The 23,054-nt window shown below is 38.3% G+C and overlaps 1 protein-coding gene across 2 annotated transcripts in view; it reads right to left on the reverse strand.

The window, feature by feature from the left end:
• Window positions 1-23,054, reverse strand: part of LOC150104792 (ubiquitin-like protein 3) — a 258,218-nt gene that overhangs the window by 41,319 nt on the left and 193,845 nt on the right. For both annotated transcript variants that reach the window (XR_016548549.1, XM_090395354.1), the window contains exon 3: window positions 21,232-21,318. Coding sequence is in view for 1 of the 2 variants with exons in the window: in XM_090395354.1 (XP_090251480.1) it covers window positions 21,232-21,318 (87 nt within the window). In the remaining variant the exon portion in view is untranslated. The remainder of the gene's footprint in view (window positions 1-21,231; window positions 21,319-23,054) is intronic.

The following is a 23,054-nucleotide window of genomic DNA, read 5'->3' on the forward strand; positions in this document are numbered from 1 at the left end:
AGGGCACACGAGGATTAAGGGTCTTGGATTTGGTCATCTCATCAGAGGATGTAATTATAAATGAGGTGTCAAATCATCCACCAATTGGTGAGAGTGACCATGAGGTGATTACCCAGGTGGTTGCTAGCAGTGTGAGGACCTGGACCTCTGTGAGGAAAGGGTATATGTGGAACTACAAGGGGGGGGGATTTATGAAGAGCTCAGGAGACAGCTTGCAGGTGTAGCATGGAATAAGGAGTTAACTGGAAAAGAGATCAATACAGCTCGGGGGATTTTCAAAAACCGTTTAGTAGTTGCAATGTCTAAATGTATTCCAAGGATGAAAAGGTTAAATAGGGTAGGTGTAAGATGGATGAATAAAGAGATTAAGCATGCGATACAGAGAAAAAGGGAATTATGGAGGCAGCATAAGAGAAGTGGAAATAACCAATTCCATAAGGTCTACAAAGACCAGGCAAGGAGGGTGACTTGGTTGGTGAGGGTAACTAAAGAGAGGTATGAACAGCAGTTAGCTAATGAAGCCAAAAAGAATCCTACGGAGTTCTTTCGATATGTAGCCAGCAAAAGAAAGAATGATTATGGAAGGATGACATTGATTGGAGAAAATGGTATAAAGACAGCTGTTGTGGAATGTGTGGTGCAGATACTTAATGAGCAGTTCATAAAGGTCTTTCAATCTTGTGAATGTGACTTCATGGAGAGATTGAGAGCAGTTGATGATACAGAGGAGAGACTGACTGTAAGTGAGCAAGAGGTGTATGGGGAGTTGAGTAAACTAGATGTTAATAAGGTCAATAAAGTGACAGCTTCCTTGGACAGAGGAGAAGGATACACAGTAATATACTTGGATTTCGCAAAGGCTTTTGATAGAGTACCTCATGATAAGTTGACAGTCAAACTAGAGCAGATGGGGTTGGATATTAGATTAATGCAATGGATTGGAGACTGGCTATCTGATAGGTATCAACAAGTTGTGTATGGAAGAGCGATATTCAGGAAAAGGAAAGTCACTAGTGGAGTTTCTCAGGGGTGTGTTTTAGGGCCATTCCTGTTTAACTTGTATATTAATGATATTGGTGAAGATTTGGATGGAGATATTCAGTTGTTTGCAGATGATGCAAAGTTGGGACGAACCATGAAGGGTAGTGAAGATGTTGTGGCCTTACAAGAAGACTTGAATAAATTGAGTGATTGGGCACGGAAATAGAGATGCGAGTTCAATATTGCAAAATGTAAGGTTTTAAAATTTGGAAAACAAAGATTGGATGCAGAATTTATGCTTGGTGAGGATATATTGTTGGAGGTGGAAGAAATAAGAGATCTAGAGGTGATAGTGGATAAGGATCTAAAATTTAGGGGACACATAGCAAAAATTGTGAAGACGACACAAAGGCTTCTGGGAATGATTATTATTATTATTATTATTATTCAGGCCTCCATGGAGTTGAAAGACTCATCGTGGCAGGTCCTTCCTAAGAACATAAAGTCTGTCAAGACCCATCGAGGGGAGGTCCACCCCCCTTAAGAAACACAAAGTTTATCATACACTCCTTAAACTCATTGACAGTTCTCGCTCTCACCACTCCATCAGGCAATGTATTCCACGGTTCAACCACCCTCCACACAAAGAAACCACTCCTCACCCTCTTGCTCACAGTTTACTTTCGTAACTTCCAGGGATGGCCTCTTGTCATCACTCCTTCCCGCTGTTCAACCAAGTGAAAGAACTCCCCAGTTCAACCCTGTAACCACCTCTCAACAGTTTAAAAGTCTCAATCATATCACCTCTCCTTCTTCTATCCACCAAACTCTGCAGTCCACATTCCCTCAGACGATTCTCATAACTATCCTTGGACAGTCCTGGAACCATCTTTATCATCCATCTTTGTACACAGTTAATTTATCCCCTTCAAATCCTGGAGACCAAATCTGAGAACAATAGTCCAAGTATGGTCTAATCAGAGACTTATACAACGGAATGATAACCCTCTTGTCGCTGCAGGTCAGTGTCCTTCTCATAATTGCAGCAATCCTCTGTGTTACCTTCACCACCTTTGCAATATGTCCCCTAAACTTCAGGTTTCTATCAACCATCAACCCCTGATCTCTTGTCTCCCCTACTTCCTCCAGTATAACTCCTCCCATAGAGTATGCTGCATCCCATCGATGTTTCCCAAACCTCAAGACCTTACATTTTGCTGCATTAAACTGACAACCCCCATTCATTTGCCCATCTCTCCAGCTTATTCAAATCCTCTTGCAGGGCTACCACACCTGCACTATTACTAATAACCTTTCCCAGCGTGACATCATCTGCAAACAACTGAATATCCCCATGCAATCCACTGACAATGTCATTGATATAAAGGTTAAACAATATAGGTCCTAATACTGAGCCCTGTGGGACCTCACTTGTAACCTTCTACCTCCTTGAAACTGCCCCACCATACACAACTCTCTAATATCTATCAGACAGCCATTCCTGAATCCAGTTGACCAACCTGACATCCAAACAGATGTGCTGCAACTTAAATATCAGCTTATCATGTGGAACCCTGTCAAATGCCTTCACTAAATCCAAGAATATGGCAGTATATGCCTTTCTCTCATCTACTGCTCTTGTAACTTTATTATAAAAGGCTAGCATATTACTAAAACAAGAGCGCCTCTTAACCAATCCATGTTGACTCTCATGGATAACATTGCCCTCATCTGCCCAATGCTGTATACAGTCCCTCACTAATTTCTCCAAGATCTTAACAACTATTGATGACACACAGATTGGCCTATAATTAGACACTTCCAGTCTGTTACCACCCTTATGCAATGGCAGTATCTTACCTTCCTTCCATTCCCTGGGCACCTTTGCCGAAGCCAGACTTTCATTGAAAAGCCAGGTTAAAGGCACTTTCAGTTCTGGCACATTCTCTCAAAACTCGTGGTGAAATACCATCCAGTTCCAAAGCTTAACTGACATTCAGAGTACTTAGTATCTGAAACACACTCTCCTTCTGTACCTCTAAACCTCGAACCAGCCTTATCCCCTCTAGCATTAAAACTGACTCCTCTAGGATGAAATACTCCAATAAAGTGTTCATTGAACAATTCCACTATGTCCTCTGCATCAGTCACTCTATTCCCATTTTTATCCCACAATATCATTCTTCCACAGTCAATTCTCCTCCTACTGGCCACATAGCTAAAAAATTCTGTAGGATTTTCTTTGGATCTTAGGGCCAACCTCCTCTCATATTCCAGTTTCGCTTTCCATACCACACTAGTCACTCTTCTGGCCTGTGTCTTATATTCTTCATGCATCCTCTCTTCCCCTGCCTCCTTATATCTCTTCCATAGCCTCTTTTTCGCATGCAATGCCTGTTTAATATTGTTTGTCATCCACTTTACTCCAAATTGTGTTCTCTTCTTCACTCGTGGTATACAACTTACCATTGCTGCTAACAAATATTCTTTCACAATTTCCCACGCACTAATGATATCCCGGCCTTCCAATTCCTCCCACCATGAAACTTCCCGAAGTTGACGTCTATGACTATTATAATCACCTGCTTTATAATTCCACATAAGTTCCCGTCTCTTTGATACTCCTGCATGTCTATTCATTTTCCAAGTCAAAACCATATGGTCACTCACTCTCTCTCCAACTGGTGGAGAGATGTCATCTCAGTTATTATCAACTCTTCTGATGCTATAACCAAATCCAAAACTCTTGAACCTGTTGTTCCCTCTATTACATGTTGCCTAAGATATTTGTCCCTCAAGAATTCTAAAAATTCTATTCCACTATTAATACATGCATCTTCCTCTCTCCAATTTATACTACTGTAGTTAAAATCTCCCATAACAATCATTCTTCTTGCACTTGCCAAACTTAGCTGTCTAAACAACTCCTGGTCCCCATCCTCTGTGCTCCTGGGTCGGTAGCAACACCCCACTAAATATCCTGTCTTGCCTACCTCTACCTCACACCATATGCTCACAAAATCATTTGTCTCACTTCCTTCCAAAGCCTCCACTCTTAGAGGACATAGGTCATCACTTATCATAAGCAGTACCCCACCACCACGCTTTCCCCTCCTATCCTGACGAAAAATGCTATACCCAGTGACTTCTATTCCTGTTATTATATCCCCCTTCTGTCAACCATGTCTCAGTGATCCCAATAATTTTTGGCCAGGCTGATGCTATCTGCGCCACCAATTCCTCTCCCTTATTCCAGATACTCCTGGCATTAGTATAAAGCATATAAATGCCATTGTTTCTATACCCAGCATTATCCCTTCTAGACTCCACTGGGCTCAGTGCTACCTGACATCGTCTCCCTTCTCCCAAGTATCCATTCCCACAAGAGGCCACCCCTGCTATCATCCTCCCTGGGACACACTGACTTGTTCAGAACAGCAATCTCTCCAGATGCCTACGTCCTTCCTCATTCAAATGTAAGAGCTCAGTTCATCATTATCATATCTAGGCAACATGCACACTATTTTTCCTCTCTCTGTCTTCTTCCGTACAGCCTCAAGCAAAAATCTCATATTTCTTGCTGCCCAACTTACATTACCACTCAAATAATTTTCTTACTTATTCCTACCATCACAATCATCTCATCCACCCTTTAACTTCTCTTAATTGCCATAGCCACCCTTTCTATTGTTCCTATTGGCAAACACTCCTCATGCATCCTATCTTGAACACCACTGATCATTGAGTCACCATACATTATACCTCTTACCATTCTCTCTCTCTCCTATTGTTTCCATTCTCTCTTCTTCTTTCATTCCCATACCTCTCTCTCTCCTACTGTTTCCATTCTCCCCTCTTCTAGCACTCCCGTACATATCCCTCTCTCATTCCGTCTCTCCTCCTGTTTCCATCCTCTCGTCTGCTAGCATTCCCATACCTCTCTCTCATTCCCTCTCTTCTACTGTTTCCATTCTCTCCTCTTCTAGCACCCACATACCTCTCACTCATTTCCTCTCTTCTGTTTCCTTTCTCTTCTCTTCTAACACTCCCAAATTTCTCTCTCTCCCCCACTCTGATTCGGCTTGCATTTATCTCTTCCATTCTCCTAATCTTATCTTTCATACTTCTGCTCTCATTCACAAGACATTCCACCTCCTCTTTCAGCTCATCTATTTCCCTCTGCAGGTCAGTCACTCTTAATCTAAATTCACTCTCCCAAACAAAACCATCTCCTAAACTTTCACAGTCACTCACGCCTTCCACACTATCAACTATTATTTTCTCATTCATATATATATTTTTTTCATTCTCTCCTATCACACTACTTGTCTTCCTACATTCATTCCCTATTCCTGGAGCAACAAGGTCGGATATTGATAATTCGACACTTATTTCCTCCCACTGCCTGCATTTTGCACACATACACTCTCCGCTCTCTTTAACAAGCCAGATATCTAATTCCCAAGACGCATACATGCCGCAAGTACTGCATGCCACAAAGTCCCTTATGATATTTCTTATAATAGAGTTCTTAAATGGCCGAGGACTTGGCGATACGTCACTTGCAACTGCAGCTGAATCTGCCATCATTCCTTACTGCCAAGTAGCGTAATCGTTAATTATTCAATTAATAAATTCCATTAAATAAATAGAAAAAAAAGTACAAACAATTACAAGCAAAACAAAACATTTAAGTTCACTAAATAAAATGCAGTAATGAAAACTTAGCTTCATTTTGTCTTCCACCGTAATGCATTCGATTTCGACAGTAACCAAAATATATTATATCGCGACAGCAACTAACTTCCAAAAAACAACCACTGAAGACACTTGTATTCAGAGAAACAATTTAGCACTCAAAAACGTAGAAAAACGGGGGGAAAAAACGGACTATTCACAGATTAAAAATCACTTTCTTCTGCACAGCTCAAATTCACTGCCACATGCTACGGCGATGCTAGCGCCTATCCAAAATATTATTGTTATATAACACCTCAAGGGATTCAATGACTCATCGAGAGAGGGTACCCACTCCATAACTCCACCTAACTACAGCTGACCGCAACTACACCAACGCCATCTACCGCCTGCCACATCTACCACCAGTAGTATTTCCACAGACAATGATAAACATCCATGCCCACAGCGGGATTCAAACCCGCAGCCTTTTAACTGGAGAGTGGATACGCTAACCACTCAGCCAACCTGGCCGGCAATGATGATGATGAATGAATGATGCGACTGACACTGACATGTAGAAGTAGGGAGATTCTTGTTCCGTTGTATAAGGCTTTGATTAAGCCACACATGGACTATCGTGCCCAGATTTGGTCACCTGGTTTTCAGAAGGATGAAGAGATGTTGGAAAGGGTCCAAAGGCGACTGACTGAGGTAGTTTCTGACCTCTGGAATGTCAAGTATGAGGAAAGATTGAGAAGATGTAATTTGCAGAGTCTGGTGGACAGAAGGAAGAGGGGGAGATATGATAAAGACCTACAAGTTGGTAAGGGATTGGGTTGTTATAGGATCAATGCTGGAGAAGTTCTACAGAAAATAGTGAGCGATCAGGGGAGAACCAGAGGTCATCCGTGGAAACTGTATGAAGAGGGTGTGAGTAGGGGAGTGAGAGGCAAGTTTTTTTTGTGCAGAGTCGTAAATGATTGGAATGCTTTGCCTTGGAGTGTGGTGTCTGCATAGAGTTTGACACAGTATGATGAGCTGTGTGTGTGTGTGTGTGTGTGTGTGTGTGTGTGTGTGTGTGTGTGTGTGTGTGTGTGTGTGTGTGTGTGTGTGTGTGTGTGTGTGTGTGTGTGTGTGTGTGTGTGTGTGTGTGTGTGTGTGTGTGTGTGATAAAAGGACCTCCCAGATGATTCTTTGACTCCATGAGGTCTTGGGGTAATAATAATAATAATTTAATAATAATAATAATAATAATAATAATAATAATAATACTTTGCATCCCATAATTTCTTACCAAATTTCAAAACCTTACACTCTGCAACATTGAACTGATAGTTCCACTTACCTGTCCATTTATGCAATGTGTTCAAGCCCTCCTGCAAGGCCATAACATCTGCTTGACTCTGCATTACTTTCCTCAATTTTTCATCATCTGCAAACAGCTGCATATCAGTAGTTAAACCCATCCCAATATCATTAATATACAAATTGAACAACAATGGTCCCAAAATTGACCCCTACAATACACAACTAGTGTCCTTCCTCTTATGGGATACTGCACCCCCATATACAACTTTCTGATACCTATCTGATAGCCAGTCACCGATCCAACCGAGAAGTCTGTTATCCAGTCCTATCTGTTTCAATTTATTTAATAGCTTGTCATGTGGGAGCCTAGATATCGATATTGCAAAATCCAAATAAACCACTGTATATGCATCTCACCTGTCCAAGGTATTTGTCACTTTGTTATAGTACATATGTAAGTTAGTAAAACATGATCTCTCCCCCCTTTAACAAACCCATGCTGATAAAAGAATACTGCTATTTTCAACCCAATTTCTGTATCCTACTTCTCACCAATCTCTCCAGTACCTTGACCACAACTCCAGATATACAGATTGCCCTATAATTTGAAGCCACAGCCTTATCACCATCTTTACACAGTGAAAAGATTTTACCTTCTTTCCACTCCTTTGAAACCTGTGCTGTTGTAAGACTCCTATGCATGCATGCAGTATCATGCATGCGTAGGAGTCTTACATGGAGTGTACAAGGAGTTAGCATGCTACTGCCAACTCCTTGGGATGTTCACTTAAGATGCGTGGTGATATGTCATCAAATCTTATTGCTTTATTGACATCAAGGATATTTATTTCCTCAAATACCTCTTGCTTCACTCATAATTAAGCCATCCTCTCTTATGTTCTCTACACTTAAGTTCCTCATGATTCCATCCTGATCAGGATGAAACACGTTATAAACTGATCACTGAATACCTCAACAACATCTTTTGTAGCAGTTACCATTCTACTATATTACCATCCATTAACATCATCTTACCATGATCATTCTTCCTTCTACTTGCCACATCTAAATAACACAAAACACAAGGATTTTTCTTCACATGATTTGCCAATTTCTGATCATACTGCACTTTTGTTTTCCTTACTCAGTCACTCTACTGGCTTGTTCTTTATACTTCTCATGAAACTGATTATTACCATTATTCATCTTGTACTGCCTCCAAAGTACCTTCTTCATCTTCCAGATTTCATACTACTAAACCCCCTCATTCATCCATTTTAAACCTACCTTATTCAGCCTTTTGGACTTTGGAATACATTCACACATTGATGCTATTATGTATTTCTTTGTCAGTTCCCAAGCAGCATTTATTTCCTTACCACTCGACTCCTCAATCCATGCTATAGCTCCAAGCTGTCTCCTAAGCTTGTCATAATCACCAGCCTTATAATTCCACATATATCCTTTCCTCACAGAAGTCTAGCATATTGCTAGCCTCAACCCAGGTAATCACTTCATGATCACTCTCACCAACTGGAAGAAATGTATGAAAACCCCCCTCTCACAATTACATCCTCTGATGAAACGATCAGATCTAAAACTCTTGATCCTCGCATGTACTCCTTTACATGTTGTTTGAGACAGTTATCTCTCAAGAACACAAGAAGTTCATTTTCCTTATTCCCAAATGCTATTTCTTCATTCCAATCTATAGTGCCATAATTAAAATCGCCCATAATAATTACTCTTCCTTTGTTCACTAATCCAAGCTGTTTATACATTTCTTCATCACCACCCTTCACATTCCCTGGAGAATGACAGAAAGACATTCCATATGTCTTTCTATACATGGTTGATCTTGTATGGATAAAATGGTAATAAATTTGCGCAAGATTTTCCACACTGTGGAAAAAGACATCCAACTGTCGTTCTACTCAATGGGCACTGCTACTACCAGCAACATTTTCATGTGATTTGTCAACAACTGCAGTACCAACTTCTTCAGTTACCCATGGTTGCACTTGTTTCCATCCTTTGCCAGGTTGAACTTCCAAAGATCCCGTTTCTTGAAACTTCCGAATCATCGATCTAAATGTGTTAGCTGACAGAGGACCTTTACACAAGTTCTGGTAGGTTCTAAACTCATGAAAAACAGCTGATGCATTGGTGAAACAGGGGGGGGGGCAAAAAAAGAAAAAGGAAAAAACACTAGAAAATTTTCCAAAAATCTTTTCCTAATTAAAATTAATTATTTTTTATTTATGTTGTGTCATGTCTTCTATTTCTATACTACTTATGAATTAGCAGCCACATAAGGTGGGATTACCCTATAGCTCTCAGGAATCACGGCCGCTATGAAGGCAAATCGAATGAAGTAGTGCTCGGGCAGACCGAGCGCTACTTTGTTTACCCGAGCCAGGCCAGAGGAGATCACCACGGGTATCATGTATTGCCGATCACTGCAGATGCTCAGTCATAGGTTGTATGCAATGCGTAGTGTCTATTCTCAAGTCGTTAATGAAACGACTCAAGATTAAATTCTACTCTCCCCCCCCCCAAGATTAAATTCTGAGTGTGCCACTGGGCTGATGTATTGCACTTATTAAGGTAAAATTACTTTTACAAAAAAGCGATGCATATATTGACAACAACTATCAATAGGAATACATTTGTGAAGTTTTTCCTTTACTTTATAGCTCTTATGATAATGATACCAATGCCAATCTTATGGTATTCAACTTTGGTTTATGTAAATTTTTGGCTTCCTCGGCTACAACAGGAAACCAAAACTACTACTACTACAAACCCCCATTGGTGACTTTTTGAATTAAATTTTTTTTTTTTTTTGCAGAATTCTTCTTCCCATGTCTTGATCAGTCTCCCTTATTGATAATTAAGTATTCCTTTTTGCATCATTATATTTGTGAGTGTATTTGATTAACTGTAAGGATAGTGTGTTTAATTTTTCTCATTTTCAAAGATTTAATATTTGTTTTCTTAGACACTGTATTGTGTGTCATGATACTGATGCTCAAAACAATGGCAGGTGATTTTAACATATGTGATTATGTTAACTGCAGTGTGTACAAAATGTATGGCCTTTGCAGAAAGAGAGATTTATGGAAGGAGAATGAAACTGGAAAATGCATTTGTCATAAGTTTTTCATGAGTGAATGCTTCCATAAATCTCGCTTTGTGATTCCATATAGTATATCCCATGGCACTGCTGAAAGCTGACTCCTCAGCTTGCCATAATCACCTGCTTTGTGATTCTACATATAGTATATCCCTTCTTAACAGAAAAAGAATGATGGCAGTGAGTTGAAAGGTGAAATGTGTGATAATGCAATTGGCATAGTTAGTGTTAAAGCAGTATGAGAGTGACTGTACAAATGACAACACAGAAAATGAAGAAAATGAACAAATGGTAATGGAAAAAGACAGTGCATTTATGCAGCTGCTGAGAGAGATAATTACTTTATCACCAATATAGCTACACTATAGTTCCTCCACCGATAGAGGTCCCTCGACACTTCTGCGCATGTCAGAAAAAGGAGAATCCATTCCGATAATAGGGTAATCAATCTGTCTTCTGGGATGTGTTTGTTTATTATTACAAGTCGGAAAATTTAGCTTTTCTTTTACGAACATTGTAGTTTTTAAAGTGTAACTATTTCTACTTGTATAACATGTAGAAAGTGGCATTAAGGGTAAATATTAAGATTAGTGATCAGAGCTTGCTCCACCTCTACCACGAGTTGCCTTGGTCTTGCACTACCTGTGGGATCAGCTAGTCTTGCATAAATTGCAGGCGCAAACTTGACATTTTGTCTGTTTGCTTACTTGGAAAAAATGGAGTAAAACCAGGTTTAAAATTGCTTGTATAACAGTTGGAAAAATGTATGTAGAGTATTAACAAAATTAAAAAAAAAGGTATAGCATAAAACAAAAATTTAACTAAATTTATTTCTAAGAAAGTTTACTATAAAATAAAAATAATTATACAGAAAAACAGAAATTTTTTCAAATGAACTTAGATATTCTAAACTTACACCTGAGAGAACTGAGACACTTTAATGTCCTAAACCGATTAATTATTTATGACTTGTTGTGACTCTTTTAACAAACCCATGCAAAAAAGATTGGAAAAAAATACCATTATCAAATTCTTTTAATCTTCATAGTCATCTAAATCAGTGTCCGAATCGCCATCACTTTCACTTAAACTGATCACCAAAGGTTTCACATAATTCTTAGATAATTCCTTCTCTGTCCCAATACATATTTTCTAATGAGGTGACATGAAAGCAATATTTTCCCCAGTTTTGAACTGTAATACTTTCAATCGCCTGTTCTGAAAGCTTAAAAAGTTTCGACATGTCAATATCTTCATTTACGTTGTGATGGCGAATGAAACTTTTCACTTCTGCCCAAACATACTCAATAGCATTAATATTGCAATGATATGGTGGTAGCCTCAAAGCTAGAAATCCATGCTCTTTGAGCATCGTGTCGAATTTAAATAGTTTAGTTGTGGTCGAGTTTCTTTTGACCAAATTAAGCAATTCAATTTTTCGCATATCTGGGGAATGAGAAATGTTATTTGCAGAGAGCCAATCCATAAGAACTTGCTTCTTATTAGACCAATTTGGAACTTTGTTTAATCGAATAGAGTAATATGAAGCATTATCAATTATAACAACAGCATTTTTGGGAAGGTTTGGAATCAGTTTTTCTTCTGCCCACTTTTCGAAGATCGTAGAATTCATTTGCCTATGGTAATTGGCTTTGTATAGTAAGTTTGAATTCGGTAAAAAACCCATTTCTCCACCTGCACACAAAATTATTATGCGCCCCAATGCATTTCTGGTTTGTAGCACTCCACATTCTTCTTTAAACCGCCAACATTTTCCATAAGTTAAATTACTATCAATCCAAGTTTCATCTAGATACACAATCGGTCTTTTCTCCTCCCTGAAGCGTCTTATTGCTCTCAAATACTGAGTTCTAGATAAAACAATGGCACTTCGCTTCATGATAAGTTTCCTTTTATTCTGGGACTTTTTAAAACAAAATCCAATTCCATGAAATATTTTCCTTAGTTTCTTTTTTCAAGGAAAATTAAATTTTTCTTTAAGCACAGGAATCAATTTCGGAACAGTTGGCACTCTTTTCTCGACCACGTAAAATTCGTGAATAGTTCTTCTTATAACGTCTACATCAAAATCATTCAAAGCAACAGTTTCAATGGTTTTCTTTACTCTGGCGCTTTTTGTAGGAGATTTAAATTTTAGCTTATCTTCACCTTTTGATTCCCTACGAATGCTTTTAACAATCTACCCCGATACGCCCGCAATTGCACTTGCACGTTTTATGACTTGATAAAGGGGAACAAGGAGACGATTCTTTTTTGCAGAATGTCAGCACATTATTCAATATTCTTTTGCAAGAGCTACTGAAATGTTTAATAACATAACTTGCTGACTGTACTGGATCCATCATACAAATTAATAATAAAAAAATAATGCAAAAAAGCGACAACAAAAATCAAGCTAGTACTAGTACAGCAACAGACAAGAAAGCACGTGATTTCGCATGTTGGCGACCAATTTGTACATCCTTCATTTCTTTCTCCCTTTCAGCATGAATTGCCTATTCTTGGCGAAATGCCAAGGAGAGATCTACAAATGGTGGGCGAACAATACCTCCACTCAGAGAACGTGAACATAGATTCATGCCCTGGGAGATTGCCAGACATGCAGAATTTTCTGTTAAGAAGGGATATACTGTGGAATCACAAAGCAGGTGATTATGACAAGCTGAGGAGTCAGTTTTCAGCAGTGCCATAGCATAAAAATTTGGTGGGCGAGAGATGTTGGTGGGTCATGAAAGGTGGTCAAAGTGTTTGACAAAAGCAGTATCAGAATGTATACTCAATCTGAAGGATAAATCAGGTGGGAGTTAGATGAATGAATAGCTTTATTAAGCAGAAGTTGCACACAAAGAAAAGGTTGTGGAGGGATTATAAAGATAAAGGTAATCAGCATGTCCATGAGCAGTATGAGGCACAGACAAGAAGGATGACCTGTATGGTAAGGAAGACCAAAGCTAATTATGAGAGAAAATCAACGAGGCCAGAAGAATTCCTAAAGAGTTCTTTTGCAATGTGGCAAGTAGAAGGAGGAATGACCATGGAAGGATGACTTTAAAAAAGTGCAGATGGTGGGGAAGTAACAGAACCAAACCAAATAATTGAAATACTGAGTGAACATCTCTTTCCTTAACAGGTTCAAATGTATTTTCAATATTATCTAACTCATCTGCCAAATTTTGTATATGATCTCTCATTAATTTTTTTTTTAATCTTAAAGACAAGAAAAGAAACATAAACTGGTCTACAGTTTAAATGTCCACATTCTACCATCACCCTTATTCAATGGTACTATTTTACCCTCCTCCAACTCCCTGGTTCAACCAATGGCTGCACTGACCTGGTTATTCAAGTGAATGTCTAGCTACTTTTCTCCAGTGGCTATACATTCATTGAACCAGGTTTGTGGGGCTATCAGTTCATTAGAGGTTTTCTTAAAATGTAGCAAAATCCCATCCAGTCCCACTGACTTAACTTGACAATGGTACTATTTTACCCTCCTCCAACTCCCTGGTTCAACCAATGGCTGCACTGACCTGGTTATTCAAGTGAATGTCTAGCTACTTTTCTCCAGTGGCTATACATTCATTGAACCAGGTTTGTGGGGCTATCAGTTCATTAGAGGTTTTCTTAAAATGTAGCAAAATCCCATCCAGTCCCACTGACTTAACTTCCAGAGAACTTAGTGATCAAAATATATTCTCTTCATGCACTTCTAAACCTTACTAAACTCTAAACTTTCTAAACCTTTGTGGAAGAGCAGGAGAGTAAGGCAGGCAAGTTTGTGAATGGAGAGGTGATGAGGCATGAGTGAAGAGAATGAGAGAGAAGGAACACAAAATGGACAAGGAAATGGGGAAGGTCAGGGTGGATAGGGGGACACTGAGTGAAAAATGTAATGATGGTGTGAGTGTGTAAGAAAAGATTAAGACAGTATTTGTCTGTATTTGCTCCATGCATCTGTGGTGGAGATGCATAGAACAAATACTGACAATGGTTTTGAATCAGTATGGTAGGAAGTGGAGGTGGACTGGACAAAATGTTTAGTAGGCCACAGCTTTAGACCTGGTAATATGGAAAGCAGTGAGAAGGAAAAGTTTAGACAAACTGGTCTGGCTAATAAGAAAAGGGTGATCGTTATAGGCAGTTTCAATTATAGTAATATAGACTGGAATGAAGAGACAGCATCAGGAATCAAAGAGAATGAATTTCTTGAGTTTTTAAGGGATGACTACCTTAAGCAGTACGTAACAGAGGCCACACATGCATCGAGGGTCTTGGATTTGATTATCTCATCTGAAGATATTGTTGTATATGAAGTGTCACATCTTCCTCCAGTTGGTAAAAGTGATCACTTGGGTGGTGGCCAACCAATCAGGACTTATGCGAGAAAGGGTTATATGTAGACCTATAGGGCAAGTGATTAAGGCAAGCTCAGGAATCATCTTGCAGTGATATCATGGAATGAGGAATTGCATGGGAAGGAAATCAATGCTGCTTGCTCTCTACTCAGGAAGTATCTGACAGAAGCAAAGAGAATGCTTTCTCTTTGCTTCTGAAAGAGAGCAAGCAAAGGTGCTTGCTCTTTGTACTCCTCATGTAATTGATTATCTCCACTCATGTCACCTCCACAATGCCTTTTTCTCACCTTAATGCCTTTTTTTGCTACCTTCACACTTAGTAAGGGTAGAAAAAGTGCAGTATGAGCAGCAGTTAGCAAATGATACTCAAAGGAATCTGGGGAGATTTTTCGATATGTGGCCAGTAGAAGGAAGAATTATTATGGGAAGATGATATTGGTCAGTAATAATGGAAAAATGATAAACACTGAGGAAGATAAAGTTATAGTAGAGGTGTTTAATGAGCAGTTCATTAAAGCATTTCTTCCCTGTGATTGTAACATAATGTAGAACTTGAGAGCAGTGGAAATGGGGTAGGAACCAAAGTGAGTGAACAGGAGGTATATAAGGAATTGAGTAAACTTGATGTCAACAAGGCTATGGGACTTGTGTATCACCGTGTGTCTTGAGGGAGTTTTCCAGGGAGTTAACAACAGATTTAACTTGCATTTTTAACATGAGTCTTAAATTAACCTAGATCCCAAAGTAGTGGAAAGATGGCAAAATTGTTCCACTTCATAAAGGAGAGATAAGACTACGGCTTCGAATTATAGGCCAATCTGCTTGTCTAGAGTTGTGGTCAAGGTGTTGGAGAAGCTAGTGAGGACAAGGATTCAGAACTGGGTTGAAAACAGTAAAATTTTCTTTAATGGCCATCATGGGTTTGCTAAAGGAAGATTGTGTTTTAGCAAGGTGACAAATACAATGGACAAGGGGGGATTGCATATACAATAGCATATGCATCCCCCTTTGCAAAATTTATAAAGGGGGGATGCAAAGGCTTTTGATAGATTGCTGCATGACAAACTAGTAGTTAAATTGGAACAGATGTGGTTGGATAGTAGATTAGTGTGCTGGATTGGAGACTGACTGTCTGATAGGTATCAGCAGGTTGTGTATGGGGGGGGGGGGGTAATATCCCAGAAGAGGAAAGGCACTAGTGGCATGTCCTACGGGTCTGTATTGGGGCCATTGTTGTTTAATTTGTATGTAAATGACATTGGAAAGGACTTAAATGGTGATATACAATTGTTTGCAGATGATACAAAGTTGGAGAGTGTTATGAGATATAGAGCAGATGTTCTAGTTTTGCAAGAGGACCTAAATAGACTGTTTAATGTTGTTAAGTAAAGATGGGATGCAGAGTATAGAAATGGCAGGGATATTTTAGAGAAGGCGGAGAAGATGAAAGATCTGGGGGTGATGGTGGATAGGGACTTGAAAATTTTTGGCATTTTGCTAAAATTGTGAGGACAACACAGCAGATTATGGGAATAATGCAGAGAACACTGACATGTATAAGTAAGATGTTTTGATTCCTCACAAAGCTTTGATCAGGCCGCATATGGATTACCATGCAGAGATCTGGTTACCAGGTTTTCAAAAGGATGATGATATGTAGGAGAATACTCAGAGACGACTGACAAAGTTGGTTTCTGGTCTCTGGAATGTGGAATATGAGGACAGATTGAGAGAATGCAAATTACAGAGCCTAGTGGATAGAAGGAAGAGGGGAGACATGTTTGAGACACATAAATTGGTAAAGAGTAATTACCAGATTAATGTGAATGAGATTTTTCATAGAATATCTGGAGACAGGGAGAGAAGGAGAGGCCATTCTTGGAAGCTGTATAAGATAAGTTGGTTTAGTGATGGAGTGTTTAGCACGGAAAGTGGTAGGTGATTAGAATGCATTACTTGAGAGTGTGGTGAGTGCAGGACAGTGAATGCATTTAAGTTGAGATATGATGAGTTGTACATGTGAGAGTGGGACCTCCCATGATGAGTCTCTTGACTCCATGGAGGTCTGGTGATAATAATAATAATAATAATAATAATAAACCTTCAACTCCCTCCCCCTCCACACAGACACACACATATTCCTCCAGGAATAAAATCTGCTTTTCCAGGGTAAAACTGATAAACAGCTCCCCTATATCATCTGCATTAGTCACCCGATCCTCATTTCTATTTAATAGTGTAATTCATCCACAATCATTTTTCTTTCTACCATACTCTATTGTTACATAATGAAAGAATTCTTTCAGATTGCAATACTAGTTTCTTTCATATTCCATTTTTGTCTTCCTTACTAAATGAGTTACTCTCTTGGACTGAGCATATAACACATGCAACAGTTCTCTACCTCTCTCACTTTATACTTTTTCCATACCTCTTTTTCATTTACAGTTCCTGTTTGATTTCATAAGCCACTTGACACTAAATTATATTATCTCTTTCATTTAAAGAATGCAATTTATCATTGATGTTCATAAATATTTCTTAAGTTCCCATGCATTGCTGATATCTTTCCCTTTTGAATCTTTCAAAAGGGAAAGATATCAGCAACTGTCCCCCCCCCCCAACTGATTTCTAAGATTATTGTAGTCACCTGTCTTATAATTCCACATAAATTCCTTTTTCCTAAATACAGCCTACATTGGCACTCTTGCCAACTGGGAGCAAGGATGGCATCTCAGTTACAATCAGATCCTTTGATGCTAGAACCAAATCCAAAAATTCTCAATCTTTGTGTTCTCTCTACTACATATTATTTGCCCCTCAAGAATTTGCCCCTCAAGAATTCCAAAAATTCTGCTCCTTTATTAATGTATGTTGTTTCCCCTGCCCAATTTATACTGCTACAGTTAAAATCTCTCATAATGATCACTTGTATTGTACTTGCAAAACTTATCTGCCTAAACATTTCCTGCTTATCACTATTGGTGTTCCTTTCCTTGGCTTACACAAATTCTCTACTCTGAGAGGACATAACCCATCAGTTATCATAAATAACACTCCACCCATTTATCCTTCCTATCCTGCCAAAATATTTTGTGCCCTTTTACTTCCATTCCTGTCAGGATATCCTGACAGGAATGGAAGTAAAAGGACACAAAATTGATGCCTTTTGTCAACTACATTCCAATAATCTATGGACAGGTTGAGGCAATCAGTGCCACCAATTCATTTCCTATATTCCTGGAATTTTTATAAAGAAACATCAATGCACCATTATTACTCTCCCCAAACTCCATTTGGCTCTGCAATATACCATACATTCTTCTGTCTCCCAAGCAGCTATTCCCAAGTGAGGCCACCCCTTGCTACCATCCGTCCTACAACTCTGGTTTCTCTGCTTTAATGCACTCACTTGCCCAGAGAACAACAATCTCTCCAGATGCCTTTGTCCTTCCATGTTCAAATGCAGTCCATTCCTTGCATTGCATACAATCTGCAAATGTACTCCAAGCATCCACATATATTCTATACTTCTCTTTTTTATACATTCTCACTATCATGTCATTCATTAATGCTGTGCTCTTCCTGAATTCTGAAATGTTATTATTATCATTATTCATGACACCTCCAGGGAATTCAAAGACTCTATAACTCTCTGTCTCCACCACTCATCGATCCACAATTACACCAATGCCATCTACTGCTCACCACCACTAGTAATAATTTTTATTATTATCATTTGTGACACCTCCAAGGAGTTCAAAGACTCATTAAGGTAAGGCACCTACTCTACATCTCTCTGTCTCCACCACTCACCAATTCACCAACTACACCAATTATCATATCTGAGTAATGAATTCACCATTTTCCCTCTCACACTTTTCTGCTACACAATTCCTCACATTAACTTCAAAGCTCTCTCACCACCTGATTCATGCTACTTCCCAGATCATTCATATCAAACATCACTATCATCTCATCCACATTCTCAATGTGCTTTATTGCCAGAGTCACCCTCTCTATTGTTCAAACATACCATGAATCACTGAATCTCCATACATCGCTCCCATCACAGTCCATTCATTTATTCACTGCTCACCTGTATCCCTCTCTCTCTCTCTCTCTCTTTCTCCTCTGAGATTTTCTCTCTCTCTCTCTCTCTATCTCTTATTCCTGTACCCTCCCTCAGATCTTATCATGCCTTTGTTCTCTTTCCCAGGTTCTCCCATTTTCTTCTCATTCCTATGACTGTCTCGAACACACACGCTTGTTTATTTCATATCAGCTAGTCTTTCGAGTCTTCTAATCTCTCCCTTCACACAAATCAATGATGTTTCATCTCTTCCACTTCCTCTTTCAATAGCTCCCCCCCCCCCCGAGCATCCTACCTTCACTTGAGATGACATAGTTGATGCATCCTTCCTATCTCCAGTCACACTACCTAATGTCAAGTCCACTACCATCTCACATGTGCTTTCCACCTCCCTCAATCATGCTACTCTAGTAATCACTTACTAGAGTAGCATGATCACCTACCACTGAAACCAGAGATATGGATATTAAAATCACCCAACTTTTCCTATTGTCTGCATTTCATATAAATATGCCATCATCATCTGTAACCTACCACATTCTTAAATTATGGGAAGCGTTCGTGCCACAGGTTCAGCATGCTGCAAAATCTTGTATGATAATTGCACTTTCCCCTCCCTCAATCATGCTACTCTACTTATAGTACTCTGCTAATAATCACTTGTTTCCATTGCACAGTATTGCTACCACTAAAACCAGAGATATGGATATTAAAATCACCCAACTTTTCCTATTGTCTGCATTTCATACAAATATGCAATCAACATCTGTAACCTGCCACATTCTTAAATTATGGGAAGAGTTCATTGCACAGGTTCAGTATGCTGCAAAATCTTGTATGATAATTGCACAAAATATAAACTATAAATGGTTGTAGGCTGAGTGACAACATGTCAGTTAAAAGAGGTATGGTAGCTGCCATAATTGATAGAAAGAAATAGTACAACACAAAGCAATATATCACAAACTACTTCAAACTGAAAAACTTTAAAACGTTAACACCACACTCAATCACAACTAGCTCAGGTTAAATTTACTCTAATTTTATACTAAAATTGCTAATAATTAACATTGAAACTTATCTTTTTTCTTTCACCACATGCTGCGGAATTCCTAGCACTTTGTTCACTAGTGTGCACATCGATTACCTTATATTTAACTAATGTGTTAGACTCAATAGCCTATCATGATCAGGTAAGTTAACTTCATAGGAACCTAATTAATGCTATCATAGAACAGATATGTATGTTTTCACTAGCCTTGATATGGAGCATTGCATTATATGGTTGTGAGGCCTGGACTCTAACAAAACAAGACATGAAAACGTTGGAGGCATTTGAACTTTGGTGCTGGAGAAAGATGATGAAAATTAGTTGGACAGAAAGGAAAAGTAATGAAGAAGTTCTAAATATAGTTCATGAAGAGCGATCATTAATGAAACACATCAATAAGAGAAGAAAAAGTCTAATTGGACACCATTTGAGGCATGAGGGACTGATTACAGAAATAATGGAGGGGGGAGACTGTAGAAGGAAAGAGGCCACAAGGCAGACCAAGAATTTCATATATAAATAACATAATGATGCTAACTGGCGCTAAGAATTATGAAGAGATAAAAAGAAGGTCACAAGACAGGATGTTGTGATGTGCTGCTATATTTACTAATCTCTGGATTGATGCACCGAAGAAGAAGAGAATAGATAATCGTATATGAGTATGCTATATTTGTCAATATATTCTCTGTCCAGTTTACCTACCTTGCAAGATGGAAAACCAAGCTTCTCAAAGTTAAACATAACACTATCATCTGTGCATAAGAGGCTGGCTAATACTTTATAAATGTTCTTTCATCCTAGATAGGATTCAAACTTAGGTCTTTTCAACCAGAGGGCATTATCACCTGGAGATATGGAGGCTCTTATAATGTTTATTACATTTGAATTAATATTATGTTGTCAAATTATTAATTTGATTTAGCTGGAATTCTGGACAAAGTAGTTATAAGGCTTGTACTGCAGGATAAAAAAAAAACAAGTTTCTGAGAGAGAAAATCTGTCACTTCTATATATGACTGAATAATTCATCTTCATTTGTAAAATCTTATAAAGGTTCCTCACAATTCAAGATGGGATTCAAATACAGGTTTTTCCAACCACAAGGCATCATGGATACCAACTGAGAGTCAGATTACTAATAAACATTATATAATATTTAATTTGTCAACTGCATTAACATTGGCATTTTAAATTTTAGCAGTAGTCTTAAGAGTTAAGAGATATTCACTATATTAATAATAATATGAAATGAATATTACTTATTGAAGTAATACATAAACTGTCATAAAGCAACTGTCAGAGTAAGTAAAAGATGGAAGGTATTTTAACTAATTTATAATTGCTATGTATCAAAAACTTAAGAATACAGTAAATCATCTGGTATATCGCCACATGGCAGGTATATAAGTCAAACATCTGTTAATGCATTTGATTGACTCCAAACTAGTAATCTCTGTAAATGGCAGCTGCCAGTTGTAGATGCCAAAAACAGTGTAACTCAATCACTGGGATGCCTGGTTTGGAGTATAAGTTGCTAATCAGTTGCTTAATGTTATGTTATTTATTATATAATTTTTTTTCCCACAAATAATCTTTTACTTACCTCCCAGTGTGACATTTCCATGGAGAAACCTTCCTTGATATATTAACCGCAGAATATCTGCCTTGGCTACTGCTTCTTCAACCCACTCTATAACAAAGAACTCTTTTTTTAAAAAAAAATACACTACAATACATAAATTATTATTATTATTATTATATCACACCTCCAGGGGAGTTCAAAGACTCATCGAGGGAGGGCATCAACTCTACAACTCTTCGTCTCATAACTCTACCAACCTTCATCATCTAACACCAATACCATTTACCACCAACTACCACCACTAGTGCTTTTACAGACAATCACAAATATCCATGCCCATGGCGGGATTCGAACCTGCAGCCTTTTGGCTGGAGAGCAGATATGCTAACCACTCGGCTGGCAAGTATTTTAAATGTACATTAAAATACATAAATGTATGAAAATAACACTTAGTTTAAGAAATTATAATCAGCATGCTCTTCTATATACCAAGAACAGCAGTCTTCATTATAATATATTACACTTGAGTAAACACTTAAACACTTAAGACAACAAATAATAAATAAGATGGCAGTTTTTAAGTCATTTCAATGGTCTCGAGTGTTCACTAGAATAATGGAATGCAATACACACTCCCAGGAGTCAGTGCACTTCTATTGCAGCAGAGGCATAAAGCAACTTGTAATGTCTACTGTTCTCAGTATACAAATGAAATATGTATGTACAGGATTGGCTCATAAGTCACAAAGGTTTAAACATTTAATAACTTTTTTATTTATCAATTATTCTTAGTCTTGTTTTGTTATAAAGAAAGCAGAACCTGGAGTTTTTTTTCTTAGTTATGAAAAACCATATCACATAAATGCTTTCTGTTTTCAGCTTCACAAAGATGGGCCTTTCTATGGCATGTTCCATGACAGCTGTTAATGTTTCTGGCTCCAGCACCATAATTTTTGCACGAATATTCTCCTTATGCTGTTGGATTGTCTGAGGCTTATTCACATACATCTTTACCTTCAGGTAGCCCCATGGAAAGAAGCTGGGAGCCGTCAGATCTGGCGAATGTGATGATTTTCAAAATAAAACTGCATGATTTTGATTTGTTGTTGGGTTGTGAACTTTTCCATGATTAATTTCCCAAACGTTTCTTAGAATACCTGAAAAAAAAAAAGTAAAATTAATAATCAGAAAAGTTAATTACATTTTAAACCACTTTGTGACTTATGGGCCACCCTGTATCAATGTGCATATGCACAAATATTAATATGTTCATTTAACCCTGAATGGCAAGTTAAAAATACACATCTTACTTTCTATGGCAATATGTCAAAAATAATTGGAAAGATTGCTAAGAGATTGTAGCACTCTCCCTGCAAAAACTCAAAAGCCAATGTAAATTTACGAGACCAGCCAGTATTGAATAGTACAGCTGTGAGAGTCTGGTAGGCTATAGCTCAGATTGTTGTTAATATGGATGGGGTTGAGTATTATGAGTATTATTTCCTTAGATTCTTTAATTTTTCTCTCTATCTCATCACAACTGCAGTGAATATTGTCAGTTCTATCCCAGAGTACCTGATGTTGAAGGTTTTTTCATTTGAATTAGCTAAAATAGAACATGACTAGACAAGGCATTGACACAAGTTCTGATGTAGTTGATGTCTCGTTGATGTTCTTCTAAATGTAGTTCTACTGACTTAAATTAAGGGGATATTAAATCCCACATAGTTTTAAAACCGAATAAGAAACTCAAAGATTGGAATCAGAGAGTTTCTTGCCGAATATAGTAAACTATAAAGTATCGGTGACACTAGCGTTAGCCAATGCAAGTGATCCTAGTACGT

Source organism: Typopeltis vanoorti, chromosome 7 (genome assembly GCF_054136105.1).
Source record: "Typopeltis vanoorti isolate ZY-2024b chromosome 7, IOZ_Tvanoo_1.0, whole genome shotgun sequence".
In the NCBI taxonomy this organism is placed as follows: domain Eukaryota; kingdom Metazoa; phylum Arthropoda; class Arachnida; order Uropygi; family Thelyphonidae; genus Typopeltis; species Typopeltis vanoorti.